Source organism: Mirounga leonina, unplaced genomic scaffold (genome assembly GCF_011800145.1).
Source record: "Mirounga leonina isolate KUSES-001 unplaced genomic scaffold, KU_Mleo_1.0 Mir_115, whole genome shotgun sequence".
Lineage (NCBI taxonomy): Eukaryota > Metazoa > Chordata > Mammalia > Carnivora > Phocidae > Mirounga > Mirounga leonina.
Window position 1 is genome coordinate 25,119,709 of NW_023270268.1, and position 21,940 is coordinate 25,141,648.

A 21,940-nucleotide genomic window follows, 5' to 3' on the forward strand; every position below is an offset into this window, starting at 1 on the left:
AAAGAAAAGCCTTTAAAATTATAATTTAAACTGGTGGAAAGTGAATATGGGAACCAGTGCATTAAAATAGCCTAGGGACTTTTTCTCCTGATCCTCTTTGTGAGGGGTTGGCCAATTCTTTCCGCAAAGGAGCAGACCGGAGGTATTTTAGGCTTTTAGGCTTAGGCTCGGTTTCTGTCTCGACAACTCAGTGCTGCTATCGGTACAAAAACAGTCACAGAGCATGTGATGGATGTAGCTGTGCTCTAATACAACTTTGTTTATGGACACTGAGATGTAAATTTGACATGGTTTTTGCAAGTCATACAATATTAGTTTTCTATCATTTGGCATGTAAGAATCATTCTTAAGCTTGTAGACCATACAAAAACAGGTGGTGCCAGATTGGCCCATAGGCCAGTTTCCCAACCCCTGCCCTAACATGGTACAAGATGCGTCATTTGGTGATACTGAATTAAATGTATTCAAGGGAACATAGCTTGAGATGCTACATGCACATTTTAGAAAAGACCATGAAAAATCGAGTGCAGCTAGTAGTTCCAAAGGGTAAACATATATTATGATATATGTAGGCAAAAGAAACATTTGGTTATGGAGAATCCTAACATTGGTCAAAGACTTCCATAGACTCACCACAAAAATAGGGCCCCATTTTAGGAAATCAACTAAAAATTAGTTAAGTACCATCCCACTTCCATTTAGCTAAATACTCAGCCATTTCTATTTACAAAGATAGGGCTGGGGGGGGTGTGTTTGTTTGTTTGCTTGCTTGCTTTTGGCACCAGATAAGTGATTTAAAATTATTGGGGTGTCTGGGTGGCTCAGTCGGTTAAGCATCTGCCTTTGGCTCCCCGCAGTCCCGAGTCCCAGGGAAAGAGCCCCACATCACAGTTGGCTCCCGGCTCAGTGGGAGTCTGCTTCTTCCTCTGCCCCTCACCCCGCTCCTGCACTCTCTTGTTCTCTCTCTCTCTCTCTCAAATAAATAAAATCTTCAAAAAAACCTAAAATTATTTTGTGCCCATATGATGACATAAATGATGGTGTGACTCCATATGACCACCCTCTAGCATAGGAGTGTAATGATTATAAAGAAAGCTAGAATGATCAACACTCATTTCAAAGAAAATACCAGAATTAAAGGCTTCTGTAAGTTGATAAAAGATCTCCTATGTAAAATCTCCATATAAAAATCTAAACCGGTTAGCCCTAAAGATTTGACTAATATGGAATGTAGTAGGGATATAAATATTTTAAACTACCTAACGTGTTATTTTTAAGCTAATTGGTAATTAAGCTTGTAGAGTTCAACTTAACTCTGAACACATCACATTGTCCACCCACTGAGTTTAATGTGAGAGTTTTCTTATGGTTCAGAATTTAAAATACCCTAATTAAGTTAGAAAAGCCTTAAAGCCATTAGTAAGTGCTATTTTTATTCCTGATAAATTCATGTGGTAGTAAGATCAGATTTCTGGTATTAAAGGTGGTTATTTCTGTGGGCTGAGTGGCGTTAATTATGTCACAGCAATCTGGGGCAATAGAAGTGAGCAGAATGAAAAACAGGAGCTGTTAAAATAGAGGAAGGAGTGACAGTTCCTGCGGTCCCCACTGAGAGAGAAGTCAGTGTGCAGAGGGCAGTCACCGCCCGGCCCCCTGCAGACTGGTGCAGTTTGGTGAGGCTGAGGGTGAGCACTCCTACCCATGCCAAATCAGGAAGGGATGAATCCACAGGCAGGGCAGGATTCTATTCCTCTTGTGAGGATGAGGTCAAGTGTAACATATCAACAAGATGTAGGTTTCAAAGCTTGTGTAGAGCCAACTGTTATTTATAGGAACACATCTAGCTGTGGAGAAAAATCACCGCCTCATTATTCAAAAGGCTATGGAAAAACACCTTTAAAATTTGTTTCCAGTTCTTAACTAGGGACTTAACAGATTAAAAATAAAAAAGGTCAGAAATGAGTATACCCTACTGCCCAAGAAAAGATGCCAGAAGGTGGTTCAAGCAAGCGTCTACAATCACATTTTCTCAAAACCGATCCTGAAATACATGATTTTTCATATAAGCTGGTTATCTCAATAGCTTCATTTTCATGGAGTTGGTTCCATTCAAATTATCCCATTTCTTAGAGAGTTATCTTCTAAACTATGATTGTTCATCCAAAGAGTATGTGTCCACAAACACAGAGGCACTCATCATTGCATTTACAAACAAATCTATGTATCACCACTAACAATTTTATACAATATCTGATGTAATTTCAATCTTTTTAAACTCAACTCCAAATTACACTTGCAACAGTGCTGAATTCCTAAATGGAAAAGCATATGCTGTTCTAAACTACACGAAAATGGGCGGTAATAAATCAAATTAATCTGTGAATGGATTTCGCATGTAGAAAGTCAGGGCATGATATTAAAAACATCAAAAGTGCAACAATAAAATTATATTATCAAGGTAACTTACTTGTTTTCTAAACTCTAACCTGAGTATGGACAACAATGGGACACAATGAAATATTAAACAGTTCATCCTTTTGATGAATCTTTGACAAAAAACTACTTTGCAAAGAAATTCATACGTGTGATTCTTGTTAATTGTAGCCACCAGCATTGTGAGGCCAGCACTGGTAAAATAATCACTCAGGCAAACGATTTCCATTTAACTGGCTGGAGAACATTCTGAACCCCAAATGCAGCCAGACGTGAGGGCGAACTGTGGGCTCAGATGGCAAAGGCAGCCACTTCTCCAGGTGAAATGAAGAACCACCGCAGGCTTCACATCCCCAACTCCCCACCTGGTCAGAAATTGTCTCTGTTAGGAAAACTAATTAAGCTAAACAGTGAGAATGCATTTCCTGGGTCCTCCAATGGGGTGTGGCCCGGGTAGTGCTTGGGGTTTCAAAGTGGAGCCCACACTTGGGGAGCTCCAGGGTTTCCAGCTCAGGTCTCGGCAACCTGACAGAGGTGAAGATGAACACATTGATTGCTCTTCCAAAGTAGCTGGCAAAGCCACCTCTGTGCCAACAGCAAAGGTTAGAGGGAGACACAGACATCTTCTGGGTCCAAGGTGAGAGGACCAGAGGGCTCCCAAGCACAAGGGAAGAAGCAGGCTGAATGCATCAATGAGCTATGAAGTGCATGTTCTAAGTCAGCTAATCTTCATTTCCGTGAATCTAAAAGGATCTGGAACTCACAAGCTGCATAAAGACATACAAATAAATTACCATGCACTGAAATCCAATTAGGTTCTTTGTTTCTTTGATTATCACTTTTCTGTTTGAAAAGGATTTCCACAAAAGAGGACACTCATACCTACAAAACTAGATGTAGAGATGATACCGTTCTGTGGACGTGACAAAAATAATTCCAAACTTTAAGATGTCAGACAGATTCTGGATGTTGAAAAAACTTTTTTCTTAATTTGTTTTTTTTTAGATTTTATTTATTTATTTGTCAGAGAGAGGGAGAGAGACAGAGAGAGAACAAGCAGGGGGAGCAGCAGGCAGAGGGAGAAGCAGGCTCCCCACTGAGCAAGGAGGCTGATTCGGGGCTCGATCCCAGGACCCTGGGATCATGACCTGAGCCGAAGGCAGACGCTTAACTGACTGAGCCACCCAGACATCCCAAACTTTTTTTTTTTTGAAAGAACTGTATAGTATTAATAGTAGCAAATCAAAAGTTTTGAATCTGGAAAACTTCAATTGCTAGAGGAATATAGGCATGAAGTACTTGTCCTTAAAGTTATTTTTCTCCCCTTTTTCTTGCTTGGCAATTATTAGGCTTAACATAACTTCTTCATCCATCCAAACACACCAAACAGATGCCACTGTTCCAAGATGCTCTAAGAAGAATGTTATTCACCTAACAATAGTGAAGGTCACAGAGAACAATCTGGCTCTATTTCTCTTCATGATCATAATAGAATCCCTTTAGCTGATGGGGATCTGAAAGTTGTCTCATCATACTTCTAACTCTACCCTCTGGCTCCTTTCTGAAACACCTGGGGCTTTCTCTAGCGGGGATTTCAGGAAGTCTATCTTTCCAGCAATCCAGGAGATGTGCTGCAGTGGGAAAGGAATGCTGACATCCAAGGGGGCTGCAGCAGGAACACAGGTGCTATGGGAAGAGGGTACTTTTTCCCACATGCATTGCCATACTTTAGAAAACATTTTGCCCTGGGGGCTTTCCACGGATTCAAACAGCTAGTGTCAGAGCCCTGGGTGAAGCACAGGTCGCTTATAAAAAACAAACACTTCTCAGTTTTAAAGGTCAAATTAGATTTTTATTTGGGTTCCCACCAAAACAACAGGCTTGAAAGTCAGGATTTGTCAAGAAGAACTAATTTTATGAATTATTTTAACATATGAAAAATCAACCCATAGATCACAGAGCTTCATGCCCTAGTGCAGAGGAGAGTGGCCTTCCACCTCCCAAGGCTGGGCTGAAGGTATTGGCCGCGCTCATATGGAAGGAGGGAAGGAGCAGTGGAGAAGTTACAAGTCCATCTCCTGCAGTCCTGAGTGATTGTAAATAGAGCTAGGGACTCCCTCCACTGCATGGCCCAGTCTCAAGGTGAATGGGGGCAAAAGAGAGGATGGCAAGCTTTAGAGTGATGTTCTTTATAAGGACACAGGAAGAAGCCTTCTGCAATCATTCCCCTCCAGGTAACCAGTGGCCACTTTGTAGAGAGGCAGAGCGCAAGAGAGAAAGTTTGAGAGGCTGAGCAGTTTACCTCAAGAGACAAGTATTTATAGTCCAAAGTGGATAAAATAAGTCAATGCAATGGATCAAGTTCACCAAACTGAACAGAAATTGGGGAATACCCGCCTGAGAGAGAGAGGAAGGCTGCATTTTTCTTTGCCGTCTGAGTTGAGTGTGGGGTTCGCACTCAGACTCTGCCCAGAGGCACAGATCGTAGAGGGCTGAGCCTGGGTGCTGACCACAGCAGCGCAGCCCCCTCTGCTCAGGGAACTTGTACTTACTCAAAGTCAAACGGAGACAAAAGTTTACTGAATAAATTAGGATAAGGAAGCTCAACACTTCCTCCCAGCTTTGAAAAGCCACCAGTGCAAATCATGATTAACCAAAAGAACTGTGTGTCTTATTTACAGAGAAAGGGCAGCATTTTAAATGTGTATACAGTCCTTTCTTTTTTTTTTTTTTTTGATTTCCTGGAAGTGTCCTTGACAGAAAGAAAAACTTAGCAAACAACTTATCTTTACCCATTGCAGAAACATAAAATACTTCCAAGCAAGAAGAGAATATCAAAAATAAACTCTGAAGGAATGTAAGAGCAAAATCCAAAATGCAATGTGGGATTTGATGGGAACAAGTAATTTCCCTGCTCTTGGATAGGCAAAAAAAAAAAAAAAGATCACAATGCTTCAATGATCTTGTACTATCAAAAATGTAGTAGTGTTCTTCTACATAAAGCATAGGTTTAGAAAGAAGTTCCCTAAGTTTTCTGGAGCTTTAGGTTTCAGATATGTTTTATACATAGTTTCCATCAGACTCAGTGAAATAAAAATATTAAAATAAAAAAGAATTCAGTGTTTGAAAAATAAGCAATCTTGCTCTGCCCCTTTAAAAGGCAAAAGAAAGACTCCAAACAGAGAAGTAAAACAGTAGAGACCCCACCAAACTACTGCACTGTAACAGTTGCCCTGGTGGCCTTGGTTCAAATGAAATCTATGCGAGAACTGAAATGATGCCAAGAGCAGGCTCCCATTTCTCATTTACACTTACACACACACACCACCCCCCTAAGTTCAGTCTTATCCTAAAGCATAATAATCTATCTGGTCTTTTTTGGGAAGGTTGATACCTCCAATTAAAAGAAGCTTTTAATGTCTGAGGCAGTAAAGTGATAAAAGGAGCCACAAAGGAGACGGGGATCAATAGCGGCCTTATTACAGATTATCTCTGGCTTGGTCCAGATGGGCCGACTCCATTAATTATGAAGTGTGATTTATCTCTTCACCGCATTAAGCAGTGGCAAGACAAAATACATGAAATCACACCCATAAGATAAAGCAGAGTGCTCCTGATGTTGCGTGCCAATTGCCAACATGTCTGTATAAGAAAAGAAGCCCTTCATTTCACATATTTTATTTAAAGAAACTTCTTTTAAAAGAAACATTTAAAGTAATGAGTTAGAAGGGACTATTCAGTAATTTATATAAAAACACTCAGCAAATAGACAAAGCATCAGGTCCCTCCCTTTTAACACTGAAAAAATACTATTCTCTACTGGATAAATGGATTCCCCAGAGTATGCTTTCTTAATTAAATGTGAAAGCAATTAAAATCAAGATTTTTGTGAAGCTGTAAAAGATCAAAACAAACTAATTTTAAATAGGAAGTAGATATAAAGGCACTGCAACGGTAGGAATGAAGTCCTGTATAATCTCTGAGCAGACGGGGCTGCCCGAGGGCCCACAACTGTGCACCTGAACAGCCCTTCTGCCTGGAACAGAATCGGGCCTCATTTTCTTTACTGTTTCTTCTCTCCTTTCATTCCCTACAACTCCACCTTCAAGTACACTACAGTGACTGAAGCATAGTCCATATCACAGAAAATCATAGCAAAATCAAGGAAAAACTTTTTTTTTCTTAAAAAAGTTGTATTAAGAATCCCTTCACGGGAGAGCCTTCCTCGTAACAAATTTTAGGTGTACGACACATTTCTGTTGACCACTGGCACAATGCTGGCCAGGGGGCTCTAGAGCTTATTCATCATACTTAACTGGAACTGTGCCTGTTGATTAATAACTCCATTCCCCCTTCCTCCAGCTCCTGGTAACTACCAGTCCAGTCTCGGATTATATGAATTTGGCTATTTTAGATACCTCACATAAGTGGAATCATATAGTACTTATCTTTCCATGTCTGGCTTATTTCACTTTGAATACTGTCCTCAAAGTGCAATGAAAAAAATTTGTAAAGAGAACTTTCTTTTTATGCATCATTTCCACTGTCCTCTCTCTAAAGAGAAAGAATGTTGACTCCTTGGTCTCTGTATTTTAGTATAGATCTCACAAAAATTTAGAAATTTTAAGTCTGAAATAGGAAACAGATAAACAAAGATAGCTAGAGAGCTGAATTATTACTTTCGTCAATACTAAAAGGATGGTAAAAATCACTTTCATTTAAAAAGATGATGAATTAGGTCACTGATACTGATGGGAGGGGAAGGTTTACATTGAAATGCCAGTGCAGATGTGTTCTTAAGAGCACTGTGTATTGTAAAGAGTACCCAGTAATTCACTAGAATGTCTTAAACTCAGGGTACGTAATCCTTACTTTCTCCCACCAGCTTTAAATTACATGAGAGAACACTCTAGCTCAATTTTGACATTCGATTGTGAACAGCAAATGCATTCAAGTTCATTTACATAAATTTTAAGTAAAATATTTAAATGTTTTGTTTTCTGAAGTAATACCATAAGAGATATGTTCAGCTACTTATAACCAGATTTCTTTGAGTGGAATCTGATCTAACTATTGAAATAGTCTTCCTTAGTTTAAGCTCATCAAATCCTTTTAATCTATTCCAAAGTATGAAAAATGAATTCTTTTCCATCATCATGAGGAACAGGAATCAGAAACAAGTTACCTCTTGCTTGGAGAACCCCACATGAACAACTTTGGATTATTATTATTGAAGATATCTGGGCTTTATCTGTATATTGATCACTCATCTATAAACCACACATGGTTCATTTTTCCTCACCTGGATTGCAGAAAAAACACAGGATAAAGAGACTCCTAAACCTAGTTCTGCCACTAATTTGATGTGCCACAGGATTTCCGTTGTTTCCACCTGATCGGCAACAAAATAAAGGCACTCACCATGTGGTCTCTGGGCTCTCTTTCACTCTCAGCCTCCTACAGTGTGTAATGCCTGAGTCTGAGCCTTGCCCTGTACTACTCAGAGCTGTGCAGGAACTACCACGGCCCTCACGTGAATCTCCCAGAATATGTGCGTCCACATTTCTGAGCACGTTTCACTCCATAAACTCAGCTTTGAACAGCCTCCTTCTTATCACCTCTACCTTTTGAAATGTGACTCATTCTTAAAGGTCTAGCTCAAAGTCCAATAGTTCCCTGAAGTCTTCCTAATCCCTAAACTGGAAACTGACCATTCTTGTCCATAAACATCCAAATGGTTTGTTCACATATTTTAAAATATCTGTTATGTATCATCTTACTATTTACGGATACACTTTATTTCTTCTATTAAACTGTAAACACCTCAAAGGGAGAAAAGGCTTATTTGTCTGACAACACATGGCCATTCCCACTCTCCATACCAGTCCAGTCCCTGTTTTCAACAATCCCCACCCCAGTCTGCCTAGTCTAAGAAAGTGTCTGTACTTCTCTTCTTCCTTTACTCCTGAGTGGCTTTGACACCTGCATGGCTTTGACCCAGGGTTAAACCTCACCACTTCCAGGACCCAAGGAGGGACCACACAAAGGGTAAAACCACAACTTGGGCAATTTAGAAGATCCATTTGTTGGTGGTAATCCCAAGAGCCATTAGGACAATCTAGGGGCCATGGATAGGGTGAACATACAAGTAATTATCTAAACAGGAATACTTTTTTTTTTTTTTTTTGGAAGATTTTTTTGTTTATTTGAGAGAGAGAGAGAGCAAGCGAGCACAAGCAGGGGGAAGAGCAAAGGAAGAGGGAGAAGCAGACTCCTCGCTGATCAGGGAGCCCAATGCAGGGCTCGATCCCAGAACTCTGGGATCATGACCTAAGCCAAAGGCAGACCCTTAACTGACTGAACCACCCCCAAACAAGGATACTTCTAAGAGTTAAAGGGAGAACGATTAATAATTAGTCTGGGGCAAGAGGTATATCAGCAGGAAGACCAGGAGGTGTGACCACCCTGGACATGGTCATCCTTTTCTAGCCTCCAGAATGGCTTACAAGTTGTTCACATTTCCATGGTCAACCTTCTCTGCATTCTCCTTTTTCTCAAAGAAAATGGCATATTTCTGATACACTGGCCTATTAATAAGAGTTTAGACAATGAAAAGTAATCACAATCGTGACAGCATAAATACATATCTGCACACTCTTATTTTTTTTTTTTAAGATTTTTTTATTTATTCATTTGAGACACAGAGATACAGAGAGAGAGAGAGAGAGAGAGGGAGAGAGCATGAGCAGGGAGAGAGGCAGAGGGAGAGGGAGAAGCAGGCTCCCCGCTGAGCAGGAAGCCCGATGCGGGGCTTGATCCCAGGACGCTGGGATCATGACCTGAGCCGAAGGCAGACGCTTAACCATCTGAGCCACCCAGGCGCCCCCATATCTGCACACTCTTAGGAGATGCCATGTATGGCCCTGGCCTCCCTAGAGGGCAAGCTTCAGCAGTGTAGACTGGCAATGACACAGGAGCTCTGGAGGGGATTTCTCGTACCACTCTTACTTATCATTTGGAGCCTTCATATTAGAAATGGGAAGTCAACAAAATGAAGTAAGATCTTATTTCCAAGGTTAATTTTGGGTAAAGCTCAACATAACATTACAAAAATAAAGAGCTATATTTAAAGTTACAGACTGTCCAGGACCTTAATATACTTCCCATCAATACTCCTTTAGCTAGCTTTAATAAATTAATGGTCACAGGTAAGAAACCATTAAGTTACTAAAAAAAAAAAAAAAAAGACTATAAAATATAAATATTACAAGAGTTATTGCTGTAGAAATATTAGTTTTTAAAATTCAAATTATAATAATTTGAAATTAATTTTAAATATTTTATAGCTTAGTTTTTCAGAGGAAGTTAAAACAGAACAAATCAATAGAGCCAGGGGTATAATGCAGCACAGCTATGTCAATTAAACATTATGTAAGAGTAAATTTCACAATTTAAAAAATTTGAACACGCTAAAACATTCTGTCTGATCATTTCTGCAGCGACACAACTCTCCAGTTATGTGTAAACAAAAGTTGCGTAATAAGAGTTATCATTTAGCAGCCCAGGAAGAGCAAGGGAGCAGGGAACTAAGGAGCACTGAGGGATTTCTGTGCCAAATACTGGGATGGGTGCTGGGAGGTTGCTGGCGTCCAGAGCCTCTGTGCTATGAGCCCTGAGAACCTCCTGCTTGAGGTCGGCAATCAGCCGCTGGACTAGGTCCTGGGTCATCACCCCTGTCCGGTACCCCCTGTTACCACCCACGTGGGGTGCCGCCACCCTACTCTCAGGAAGTTCCTGGTAAAAAGGTTACCGTGAGGGGCGCCTGGGTGGCTCAGTTGGTTAAGCGACTGCCTTCGGCTCAGGTCATGATCCTGGAGTCCCAGGATCGAGTCCCGCATCGGGCTCCCTGCTCAGCGGGGGGTCTGCTTCTCCCTCTGACCCTCCCCCCTCTCATGCTCTCTCTATCTCATTCTCTCTCTCAAATAAATAAATAAAATCTTAAAAAAAAAAAAAAAAAAAAGGTTACCGTGAGGAAATGTCACCGTGGGACTGCTGCAGAAATCCGTGAAGCACCAAGGGTCTAAGTCATCTTAGATTTTGGTGAACAAAAGAGGTCTACAAGCTGTCTAAGGATTTTATGTGTGGCTTAAGCTTAAGAAGCATTTACACACATCAGCTGCCTCTTTTGGCTTCTTCTCACAAAACAGGAGGAGATGGGAACTAACTAGGTGGCCTCGGTCACAGTGTGAAAGAGTTCTTCAAGCTTTCCCATTTTTACCTCTTCCCCTCTCTTTCCACTTTTCGCTACAAAGGAGCACAGCATAAGCGTCCTGTGTTTTGCTCCCCAGCTGCCTCCGTTACCTTCCAGTGGACTGGATGGCTCTCTGAGGACAAGGGCAATTCCAGTTCATTCTTGCAGCCCTTGCAGCCCCCAGCACAGTTCCCTCCCCAGCGTTTAGAAGCACTTGCCCCTGGCCCTCCCTCTTTCTTCAGGTTGACTGCCACTCTCCGTGGTTTGCCCGCAGAGCCCACTGTTTGGTCCTTTAGATTGCTCATGCTACCATGAATTCTAAGCTAGAAATAGTAGGAGCTAACACGTATCTGCTAAAATGTGTGGCTACTGCAGAGGAATCTAGGAAAAAGGTAATGAAGCAATAAGCTGTTTAAAATACTGCATTCTACTGACTTGTACTTCCAGATCTTATTTGCCTGAAGACTTGAGCAAGTAAGATCAAGAAGTGAAGAAGACCAAGAACAAAAGGTATTTAGAACTTTTGTTCTTGGAAACAGTACCCCTTGGTGAAGTCAATTTGTGAAACAGGGCATTCTCTATCTATTGCCCTCTTGGGAACTCAGTGTGTCAGCAAAGAAAAGGCCCTAAGATGTCCCGCAGTAAAGACATATGATTAGTTTTGTTCAATAGTATTTCCCCAAATTGCTTTACCACGGAGCCCTTGCTCCCACGTGACATTTACTAATATCCTAAGAAACCAAGTTTCCTCTGAACACACTGTGGGAAATGCTGGCCTAATCTGTTTTGTCTTTCCTTTGAATCATATAAACCCCTCTGAATTAAAGCTTTCAGATCAACTTCCTGAAGAGTCAAAAATATTTCTGCTAAGGCTTATGATGCCGATCCCATTCTGTCTTTAACCACAGTGGCCATATCAGACAAAGCCTGATGTTTTGTGGTTCATCACGTTCATCACATGCACGGCTCATGCATTTTGTGTAGAGAAGGTGGTGGATGCAGCCTCTTAACTCTGAGCACCCTGAGGAGCAAAGGCTGATAGCCTGGCCTGTCTGGGAGAGGAGTGTCCAACACCAGCCTTAAACCTCGCAGGCTAGAGAGCAACGGTCAGCACTCGTGAGTGCTGACAGCCTCAGTGACATCGTGGGCTCGAAACAGTGCTATTTGCCCACGAATTCTCCCTTAGAGCTATGATAAGTCAAAAAGTACAATAAGACCAGGATATGATTCACAAAAATGCAAGATATATGTAAGCACAAAAATGTAATATTCTAGGTATCCTGAGGACACCTCATTAACGTTAAGTTGCTTACAAATTATAGGTATCTCAGAGCAGCTGCTGTAAGGAAGGAAAGCATTACACATTATAATCATGGGATGGAAGCAATTGCCCCTAATGGTGCTGAAAATTTATGTTAGAAAAAATTAAATTTCTTACTTTTACCAGTCTGAAAAAGTGAAAACAAAATAAAAATGAGCAAATCAAAGGCTGGTTCCAGAGAAAGATTTAAAAAAAGTCCTTTGCCATGTATATGTGGAAAATAGCATATGCTTTAGAAATCAATTCGGATATATTCTTGAAAAGCTAACTACCATTTAATCCGACTGAGGCAAGTGTTTCTGAACCCTGCTTTCTAAAACAAGGACAATAAAACACTGAGCTCTTTCAAATACAGCAAAGTCTGAGGAATCATTTTTCCACCATAGGTAAATGAAGCATGAAATAGGAAAGCACACCCTAGCAAGAGCGCCTGAGTATGTATGTCTGGTGTATTGTCTTAAGATAGCTCTCTCACCCAGCCTCCACAAAAGTACAAAGAACAACTCACCATGTCGTAAGTTGTTACAATCTTCTTTAGAACCTCAGGCACAATTCCCTGCAACTCCATCGTGGGATACTGCTCGCTCAGATTCAGGACCACCAGGGGCGTGTTATCAGGTCCCAGGAAGCGGGGAGACACCGCCAACATGCACTGCATGAGATTGGCCACAGAGGAGAGGCCACACAGCTCCTTGAATGACACCACGGCATTCTGTTAAGTGGAAAGAAAGGAGGCGCTTTGTAATTAACCGGAGGCTTTAATTTCTCGTGGATATTCTATTTGATATACTTGATTATACTTGAACTGCCTGGTTCAGTAACAACCGTTATTAGCAATGTCATGACAGAATTAACTAATTATTTCATGCCAGGAAAAATGGCTATTTTCCAAAATAAATACAGTTACAGACATTTTCAATACCAATTTATCAAAAGTACAGAAAATGCGAGTAAGTAAAATTCATCTGAAGGGTAAAGCCTCTTTTCAGATCAGAGTTCACAGTGGTGCTAAGGCTGATATGCAATCATGAGCAAACAAAAGGAATGGCTTCTGCATTCAAAAAAGGTAAAGGAAAAAAATCAAATCAGGTTTAAAGTAATTATCAAATATGCCAGCCATCCAAAAAGGAAAGGAGTATTTTTGAGGGAGAAACTTGAATGTCTCTCATCTATCTACACTGGTTCCAAATCAAATGGATTTTTTTTTGGGGGGGGGGTGTTAAACAACAAATTTATTGTCTCAGTTATGGAGGCTAGAAGCCCAAGATCACAGTTTTGATATGTTTTGTTCCTCTGAGGGCATGAGAGAGGGAGTGCTCCATCTCTCTTTCTTAGCTTTGGAAGTCATGTGAAGGCAAAGATCTACCAGCCAAAGATCTACCAGCCAATCTACCAAAGATTGTCAGCAAACCACCAGAAAATCTAAAGGAATTTTGAGGACAAAGCAGTTTGCTTGAGAGGTCTGCCCAGTAGGAGACCCTGCCCTATTAGTGTATCCACTGATTGTAACGTTTCTCCCCTACCACCCCTCTCTCTCTTTTCTCATCACCAGAGCTATGCCATTAAAATATCCGGTAAGGAAAACCCCTTGACACTGTCAAATGTCACTGCTGGCATTCTTGGAGCACTTACCAAGTGCTAAGCGAGTAGGACTACTTAGTACCCATTACCTCACTTAATCCTCTCAACCAGCCACGCTGTGGGTGAGGGAGCGGAGTCTCGGCTATAACCTCTCTCTATTACTTCTCTAAGGTCACACAGCTGGTGAGTGAAGGAGTCAAGATTTTACCTGAAATCTGTTGATGCTGAAGCTTATGCTTTTAATTACCGTGCTATAACAACCGGTAAGTTCTAACCAAAATGGGAGTTATTCCAGGTGCCCTTGGGTCCTGATCTGGGCTGAGCTTGGGGGCCAGAGGGGAGGAATCCAGGCCTTCCAAGTCCTGTGTCTTCTGCTCTCAGATACCCCAGTCTGAAAAATGAGCAGCACTTTGGTTTTCTTAAACACTTTATTTTTATTAGTATCTCTGTAAACGTGGACATCATACTCTGCGTCATTCTGCTCAAAATGACTTGGATGTTGACTGGTCATGACAACAAACCATGACAGTGGGGTCTAGGGTGGGGTCTCCCAATCACTCCACCCCACCTCCCTATTTTCTTCACAGCTCTTGCTTGTGTCTGCGACTGTCCTGTTTGCTCATTCACCTGCTCATGGTCTCTTCCCCTCCCCGCCGCCCACGCCCAACTGAAGGCACAGCTCGTTCATGGCTGCATCCTTGTGGCCCAGACTGCCTGCTCGTGACAGGTGCTCGTTAACCCCCATCACTGACTGATCTGCCGGGTGCAGCGCACACACGCAGCGCTGGAGACAGCATGCTCCAGCCCCAGAGGACCGCCGCGGGAATGCTGTGGCAGCCCTGGGGCAGGCGACGGCGTGCCTTGCTCGGAGCTGAGGGTGTCCCAAGCCATTCTCGCCCTCGGAAACGGGGAAGAGCTCTTGAGGTTCCCGTTATGCCTTGACTTGGAGAGAAAGAGAATAAAATTCCTCTACTGTGGCAAGGTCTTTTTATGAATGAGGTATCTATAAAATCTGTACGGGGTTGAAATCTGCTGAATATTCTGAGTCAGATTTTACTTGCTGGTGGCATTCTTCTCTTAATAGTTATTTATAGATATATAACCAAATAATATATTTAATATATGTGTTTTAATAAACACACGCCGAGCAGCTACCACAGACACGGCAGGCACTCTCACACGGTGGGCCAGGGTAGCGCCGGAAGCTCTCTAAATTCAGTTTAGAGGTAATTATTATCTTAGACTTCTAATAAATAGAGACACCACATGTCTTTTACTTAAACACTTGAATAGCCATCCTCCAAAATCAAGAGGCATCTCAAAACACAAACATACTGGCTCATTTAGGTGCTTGCTATTTTCCTAGCACTACAGCTCCAGAAGAAAGGGTTGGAACATGTGCCTTTTACTTCGGTAGGTCATCAAAGTGGGTTCTAGCGGAAGAATATTCCAGAAAACCAGAGATTCCCATGTACACTCTTAGGAAACAATGGGGATCTGTGAGGCAGACAAGGACTAGGATGTGGTGGGGATCTGTGAGGCAGACAAGGACTAGGATGTGGTTATGTAAGACAGCAACAAAACTGGTTTATTCTAACGCATTATCAATATTTTCGATACCAACTGCAGTTCTGGAAATGTGAATGATAAAAAAGAATGAGCCTAGTGGTAAATGTTCTCATAACAAATTGGAATTTACAAATTACTGAAAACCAAACATACTGTTGTAAAACCTAAAGCCTTCCAAAGTATTCATAGATGGTGCACAGGGTGCACTGTGAAGAAAAGCCGCTGAGTAAATGCTTAAACACAAGAACGTACCTGCATGTTCTCTCTCAGATCCGTGGCATCCCGGATCAGGGGCTGGGCATTCTTGAACACCTCATCCACAGTTTTAATCCACAGTGTTCTTAAAGACGCATATTCCCTGGATTTCTTCCCTTTTCTCACAGAAAGGCCCCTTTTATGAGGTTTCCCTCCTCCTCTTCGGTTAGTAATAGCCACGTGGACGAACAAAGAAGCGTGCGCTAGGACCTCTCCAGTCAATGACTGCAGGGGCACGTGGCGGTAGCCTGTCTGTAAACATTCAAAGGGAATTGTGTACTGGCCAATGAATTCGTCCCCAATGTAGTCATCATCTAGGACTACAAAGCGCACCATGGCCAGTTCAGGTAGGTTGATTTGAAATTCGAAGCTTTCATCAAAAATGGGAGCATCTCCATTCTGGTGCACTGTTTTTGTCCTTTGTTCCGCACAGTCGGCAGGGATTCCGTGAATCTCCACGTAGACGTAAGGATCCACCACATCTCCTTTGGCACCTGACCCTTTGGGTTTGGGAAAGTTCTGCCCACTGATGATTTTAATGTGAAGAAGCTGCGGTGAGACTCCTGGGACGGAGTCTTTCGTGTTGGCACTGAAGAAAGAAACCTCCTCCCTCATGATGGCTGGCCGAAGGACGTAGCCGCAGTTTCCGTTCTGCCGAAACCAGCCAATGTTCAGGTCCATCATCAGGCCTGGGGTCTGAAAGTTCATGGCTACAATCTGACAACCACACTTCCAAAAATCTTGAGGGTTCATGTTACTGGAGTCGATTCGCATTGGGCTGGGGAAAACCCTAGCGAGAAAACGTTTGTTGTAATTTACAAAGTCCCCTGGATTTTCATTGGCGTATTTGCTGGCAAGCACTTCGTTAAACGAACAGACTTCCCAGTACTTCTGAACCTGAAATGATACCTGAAATTCTTTGAACTGAACGGACTTACAGATGCTCACCAGTTCAGACAGTTCTTTACAGAGCTGAAATCGCTTCAAGGGCACGTTGTTGGGCTGCTCGACGTTCTCTTTGCCCATCCTCTGAGACATTTCTGCCCCTTCATCTTCGTCAGTAACATCCCCTTCTACACCAGAGCAATTTGAGGACAGCTTCTTTGCTTTAATTAGTATCCTCCCTTTCAGGACATCTGGGGATGGTAGGTAAGATTCCTCCACATTGGGCGATGTTGTATAGAGCTTGTCCCCTAAAATTTTCTTCATGTGCTGAACCATTACCTTTTGCTGTTTAATAGAACAGTGATTTTCTAAACACAAGATAAGAGGATACTCTGAAGCAAAGAATGCATACTTGTTAATAATATCAATGACACTGCGGAAGACTATCTGAGAGGTCATGGTGTGGCCCGTGTAAATTACAGGTTCATTATCTGGCCCATCCCATACATCTAATTCAACACTCCGGCAACCCATTTTAAGAGCTCGGATGTATCCTGTGATGTCAGAGGGACCTCGGAACTGATCCTCTATTAAGTATGTATTATGAGATGAGTTTATAAAGTAATGAGACAAAGGTTGCTTCATATCTTGACAGACCTTCTTATGTTCCGGATCAAATATATAACAGTCAGGGGACATAAGGTACTTAGTGAACCCATCTATGGAAAGCCAGCCCTTTTCCTGGCCTTCTTTGGATGGCTCATATTTGTTAATAATTTCAAGGCTGATTTCCTCGTTTATATGTGCCACACCCTGCTCTGCCTCAAGAAACATCATAAGGTCCTTGGTATCAAGAAATTCCTTATTGCTTGAAAACTGAACTAAAAGGAAATAAATTTCAGGTCTGGTACAAAGCTCATGGAAAACCTCAACAAATTCTTCCTTTGTGACTTCAGTACCAGCTTTGTCCTTGGATTTGTGCAATTCTTTGAACTTAAGCTCAATTTTACTAGTTTTTAAACCAGGATTGAGGTCTCTGATACACTGCACAGCATTACACAGAGTTATATGTCCAAGGTTATCTACATCAATTTCACCAAACATTTGTGAAACCCAAGAAGTCCTCATATTGTCTTGGCTACTTTCTAACATATCAAGGGTATGTTTTCCATAAGAAATTAGGTACCGCAGTCCCGTAACCCAGATGTTCGCAACATCTGCAGAGTTGGCAACCAAATCAAGTGACTCATAATTCTCTCCATAAATGACTGAAAATGCACAATCTTCAGATATCTGGTCAGAAATGCCATTGCTGCGGAATATGTCTGTATTTTTTCCTGTTCTCACTTCCTTGATGGATTTAATATCAATCTTGGCTTTCTCAGAATCCTTCTTAGATGGTTCCCACCTCAGGCTCTGCATGTCAGCATCCAGTAAAAAATACCTATGGTAAATCCTGGAGTTGGAGCGAACCTTTTTGAGTTCTGAACCCTCGACCATTGAATTGATGCAATCGCTTGCGCTGCTGATCTTCTTCTCTGTCGGCATGCTACTGAACGAGACAGTCTTCTTCCTTTCTCTTTTCTGTTTTGTACCATCCTGGAAGAAAAAAAAAAAAACAAAACAGTGTACAAGAATAACATAAACATGGGTTTCTGTTTTCAAGATTAGGAATAAAAATTTAATTTCTTCAAAAAAATCACACTGTTAGGATCTCCTATTGAATGTTCTATGATAAATGATACTCAGCCACTTCTAGAACTTAGAAGTGGCCCTGGAGTTTGCAGCCTAATATAAACAGGTAAAAAATCATTATTGAATAATTGCAATCCATAGGTGTCAAGAAACACAATTTCAGTAATACACAATAAAATCCTGTACAGAGAATGGACTACTTAATTCGCAGGGCTCAGGGAAAAATCAAAGAGCAGGACTCCTCGTTCAGAAATTGTTAAGGATTTTAGGGGCTCCTGGGTGGCTCAGTCAGTTAAGTGTCTGACTCTTGATTTTAGCTCAGGTCATGATCTCAAGGGCTGTGAGAGGAAGCCCCCATCAGGCTCCATACTGAGTGTGTGGAGCCTGCTTAAGATTCTCTTTCCTTCTCCCTCTGCCCCTCTCCACTCTCTGTCTCTCTCAAAAAAAAAAAAAAAAAAAAAAATCGTTAAGAATTTTAAGATGACCAAAGAGTATTAAGTCAAGTGCAGCGCCCTTCTGAGTGTGGGGCCTGCCCAGCTGCACAAGTCATACACCCATGAAGAAGGCTCTGCATCTGAATGCATCTCCCACACCAGTGTTCCTCAAAGGCCTGTCACCACACCACTTGCCTCAGAACCACCTGGCTTACCTGATTAAAATGCAGGTTCCTAGACTCCTAGGATCAGATCTCTAGGGGGTAGTGCCCAGGAATTCGCATTGTAGGCAACACTCTAGGTAATGGGGATGCACACTGAAGTTTGAAAACCACTTCCTGACCGCTTGGACTCACTAAGATGTCTGGGCTATTTCTGGAAACGCCAAAAGACCAGAAACAGCTAAGTACTGACCACTAAACCATGTGTTAAATGAGTAGACACTGAAATTCCAGCAGAAATTCCTGGCTCTTCAGAGTCTCAGATTAGTCCTGGTTCTTAAGACTTCGGACACATTCAGTTTGAGGGCTGCAGTTGTGCTGAGTCTGGGTGGGAGGACAGCAGCGGGTGCTTCTAACACCCTAGAGTTGGATTTACTAAAGCCTACTGCCATGCACCAGGCTAGTGCTTAGGACAGTGTCACCTAAGTACTTCCAGTGTCATCAGATTATTGACACCATCAAGGGAAACACTCTCAGCAGCATCTATTCCTAAAGAATCTGCGTCACCAACGACACAGCCCTCAACTTCCCTGCACAGTGTCACCGGTGCCCACCTTAAGATGCTGATGCCACAGCTATGTGTGCATTGGAGTTCCTTCCCTATACAGACACCTTTTTTTTTTTTTAATGCTCACATGACCTCAAAGCATCTTGCGCAATCTTCACCTAAAACGTGATATTGCCTTTCAGGAAGTATATGAAATGTTTGATAAATCTTCAGTAAGTCATTATATTCATATGCAGGGAATAGACATGGAGGTTGAGATTATATAACTTTTGTGGCAATGAAGAGAAGAGCATGAAGAATATTATACAAAGGCAATTCTAACTTTTCTGCTCTGGAGAGAATCTATTTTGAATAAAATCTCTACATTTTAGGGGCGCCTGGGTGGCTCAGTCGTTAAGCATCTGCCTTCGGCTCAGGTCATGGTCCCGGGGGCCTGGGATGGAGCCCCACATCGGGCTCCCTGCTCCGTGGGAAGCCTGCTTCTCCCTCTCCCACTCCCCCTGCTTGTGTTGTCTCTCTCGCCGTGTCTCTCTCTGTCAAATAAATAAAATCTCAAAAAAAAAAAAAAAAACTCCACATATTAGAAAGTGATTACGCTATTCTCTGCATCTGACATTTAAAACCACTCTTACTCTTTGACTACCCATACTTCCAAAAGCAATATGCAGGAGGTAATTAAACTTAAAACTTTAAATCATATGGGTATCATTTCCCTCAAAGTTTCCAAATGAAGCAGAGAGGCCTTTGTGATCTAAATGCCAAGATACAACATAAAAGCCACAAGGCGGAGTATTTCTTTGCAACTGAATCCTCAGAACAATAAAGTTCAAAAGACATAAAAACTTTGGCAATTGTATCCATAAGATGAATTGCATCATAGTTCTTCCAAATCCCTAAAGCATAGACTGTGTTCTATCTATTTAAGAGAGTTGGCATGAAATTAAATTTGTAATCAGCCATGCATAAGGGCCTGAAACAGATGTATAAATTTCCTATTTTTCAGAATGAAGGTTGCCTTTACCTTTAAAAACACACAAGTACCTTTAGTAAAGACAACATACTAATTAAGTAAGGGAATTTTATAATCGTTATAAATTATATCTCTAAGGTGCCACTAGTAAAAAGAAGTCACAAAGATAAATGGAGGTGCTTAGCCATTTATCCATTAAAAATATATATAGCATTTCCTCAACACTGTAATCTTCTATTCTGTCAGTCTTAACATACTGATTAATACTCAACTACTACTTTCTAATTTATTACAATTGATACATTTCAGATTCATAGGTCTCTGTTATTAAGAAGAAAAAGCCAAATCATAAAGCACGATAATAACATACTTAAGTGCTCACACACCCTCATCTGTGGGACAGGCAGGAGCTTAAACACCACACTTGAGGCTTTCAAAACATTGCCTTGCTTATCACAAGCCAGCCAGGTTTTGATTGGTGAGTTCTGATCATTCATTGCAGATATAGGAACATCCCAACACGGGGTGATATAATGACAGCAGGGACTTCCCTTACCAGAGACCTTCCCGTCTCTTCCCCACCCGCCGCCTGCTGTGGCCCAGAACCATTCTGTCCTCTCCAGAGCACACCACGGCCTCCTTCCTCTCCAACAGATGAAGCTATTTGCAGACCCCAACAGAGCCATGTGCTTGCTCAGAGACCAAACAGCAGAACAGATGTGCAAGCTTGCCCTCACCACTGGATGGACCAGGATCACTGGCTGGAAGCTACAGGTGGATGTGAAGGCAGGCTGGCCCCCCAGGACCCAGAGGAAGGGAAGAGAAGGACAGAAGTCCTTGTGTGGGAGGGAGGGAGGGACACTGGGGTTCAATAGCAGGAGATCCAGGCCCCCCAAATGGCCTGAGTCCCAGAATCTTTATCCCACACCTACCTGGCTTTCACTTTTCAGCCCAGCTGTGATCAAGTACTGTTCACCCGTGAACAACTCAAGGATTAGGGGTGCCCATCCCCCACACAGTTGAAAATCCACAGATCACTTCTGATTCTCCAAAAACTTAACCACTCAGAGCCTACTATTGATCCGTAGCCCTACCAGTAACACATAGTTGATTAACACATATTTGGCATGTTATATGTATTATATGCTGTACTCTTACAATAAAGTATGCTAGAGAAAATGTTATTAAGAAAAGTGTCAGGAACAGAAAATACATTTACAGTACTGCACTGTATTTATTGATAAAAAAAAGTCCATGTGCAAGTCACCCATCCAGTTCAAACCCACGCTGTTCAAGGGTCAGCTGTACTTGCATGAACAAAGCAGCTGATCAGCAGCAGAGCTGGAATCTAGTTCCTATGTTATCTCTTATTAACGTTAGTTAGTTTAAATTTAACAGTGAAAAGTGCTACACATATAGTCTTTTCATCTAAAGAAAACAAAATGCATATAATTTACATGAACTAATCACTTAAACCAGAGGAAAAGACCTAAGTTTCTGCTGAGATAAAGGTGTCTCAAAATACTTTTAAAAACAGTATAAATGATGTTTCGGAGCTGGTTCTTACATTTTAAGTGCTCACCATCTAAAGCTTCTGAGTGGTAAAAACAAGAGAATGTAAACTTGGTCCACTGGTGCATTTCTGCTACTCTTATCAGCACTTATTAACACCAAGAGAAGAAACACAAAACAAATGCTCCGTCTAAAAGAAAATCAATTTTCAAAAATCCCACCTCCACATCAACCCTGAAATGCTGAATTCTAGATAGAGGCAGGGATTCCAGTGTGGGGGTGGGGGCGGGGCATAACAGAAGGAG

At 41.8% G+C, this 21,940-nt stretch overlaps 1 protein-coding gene across 3 annotated transcripts in view; it reads right to left on the reverse strand.

Annotated features, from left to right (window-relative positions):
• PLCL2 (phospholipase C like 2) overlaps positions 1–21,940 on the reverse strand; it is a 198,011-nt gene that overhangs the window by 68,258 nt on the left and 107,813 nt on the right. For all 3 annotated transcript variants that reach the window (XM_034994001.1, XM_034993994.1, XM_034994010.1), the window contains exons 2-3: positions 15,408–17,894; positions 12,514–12,717 (exon numbers count right to left, since the gene is read on the reverse strand). In XM_034994001.1, coding sequence (XP_034849892.1) covers positions 12,514–12,717; positions 15,408–17,894 — 2,691 coding nt within the window. The remainder of the gene's footprint in view (positions 1–12,513; positions 12,718–15,407; positions 17,895–21,940) is intronic.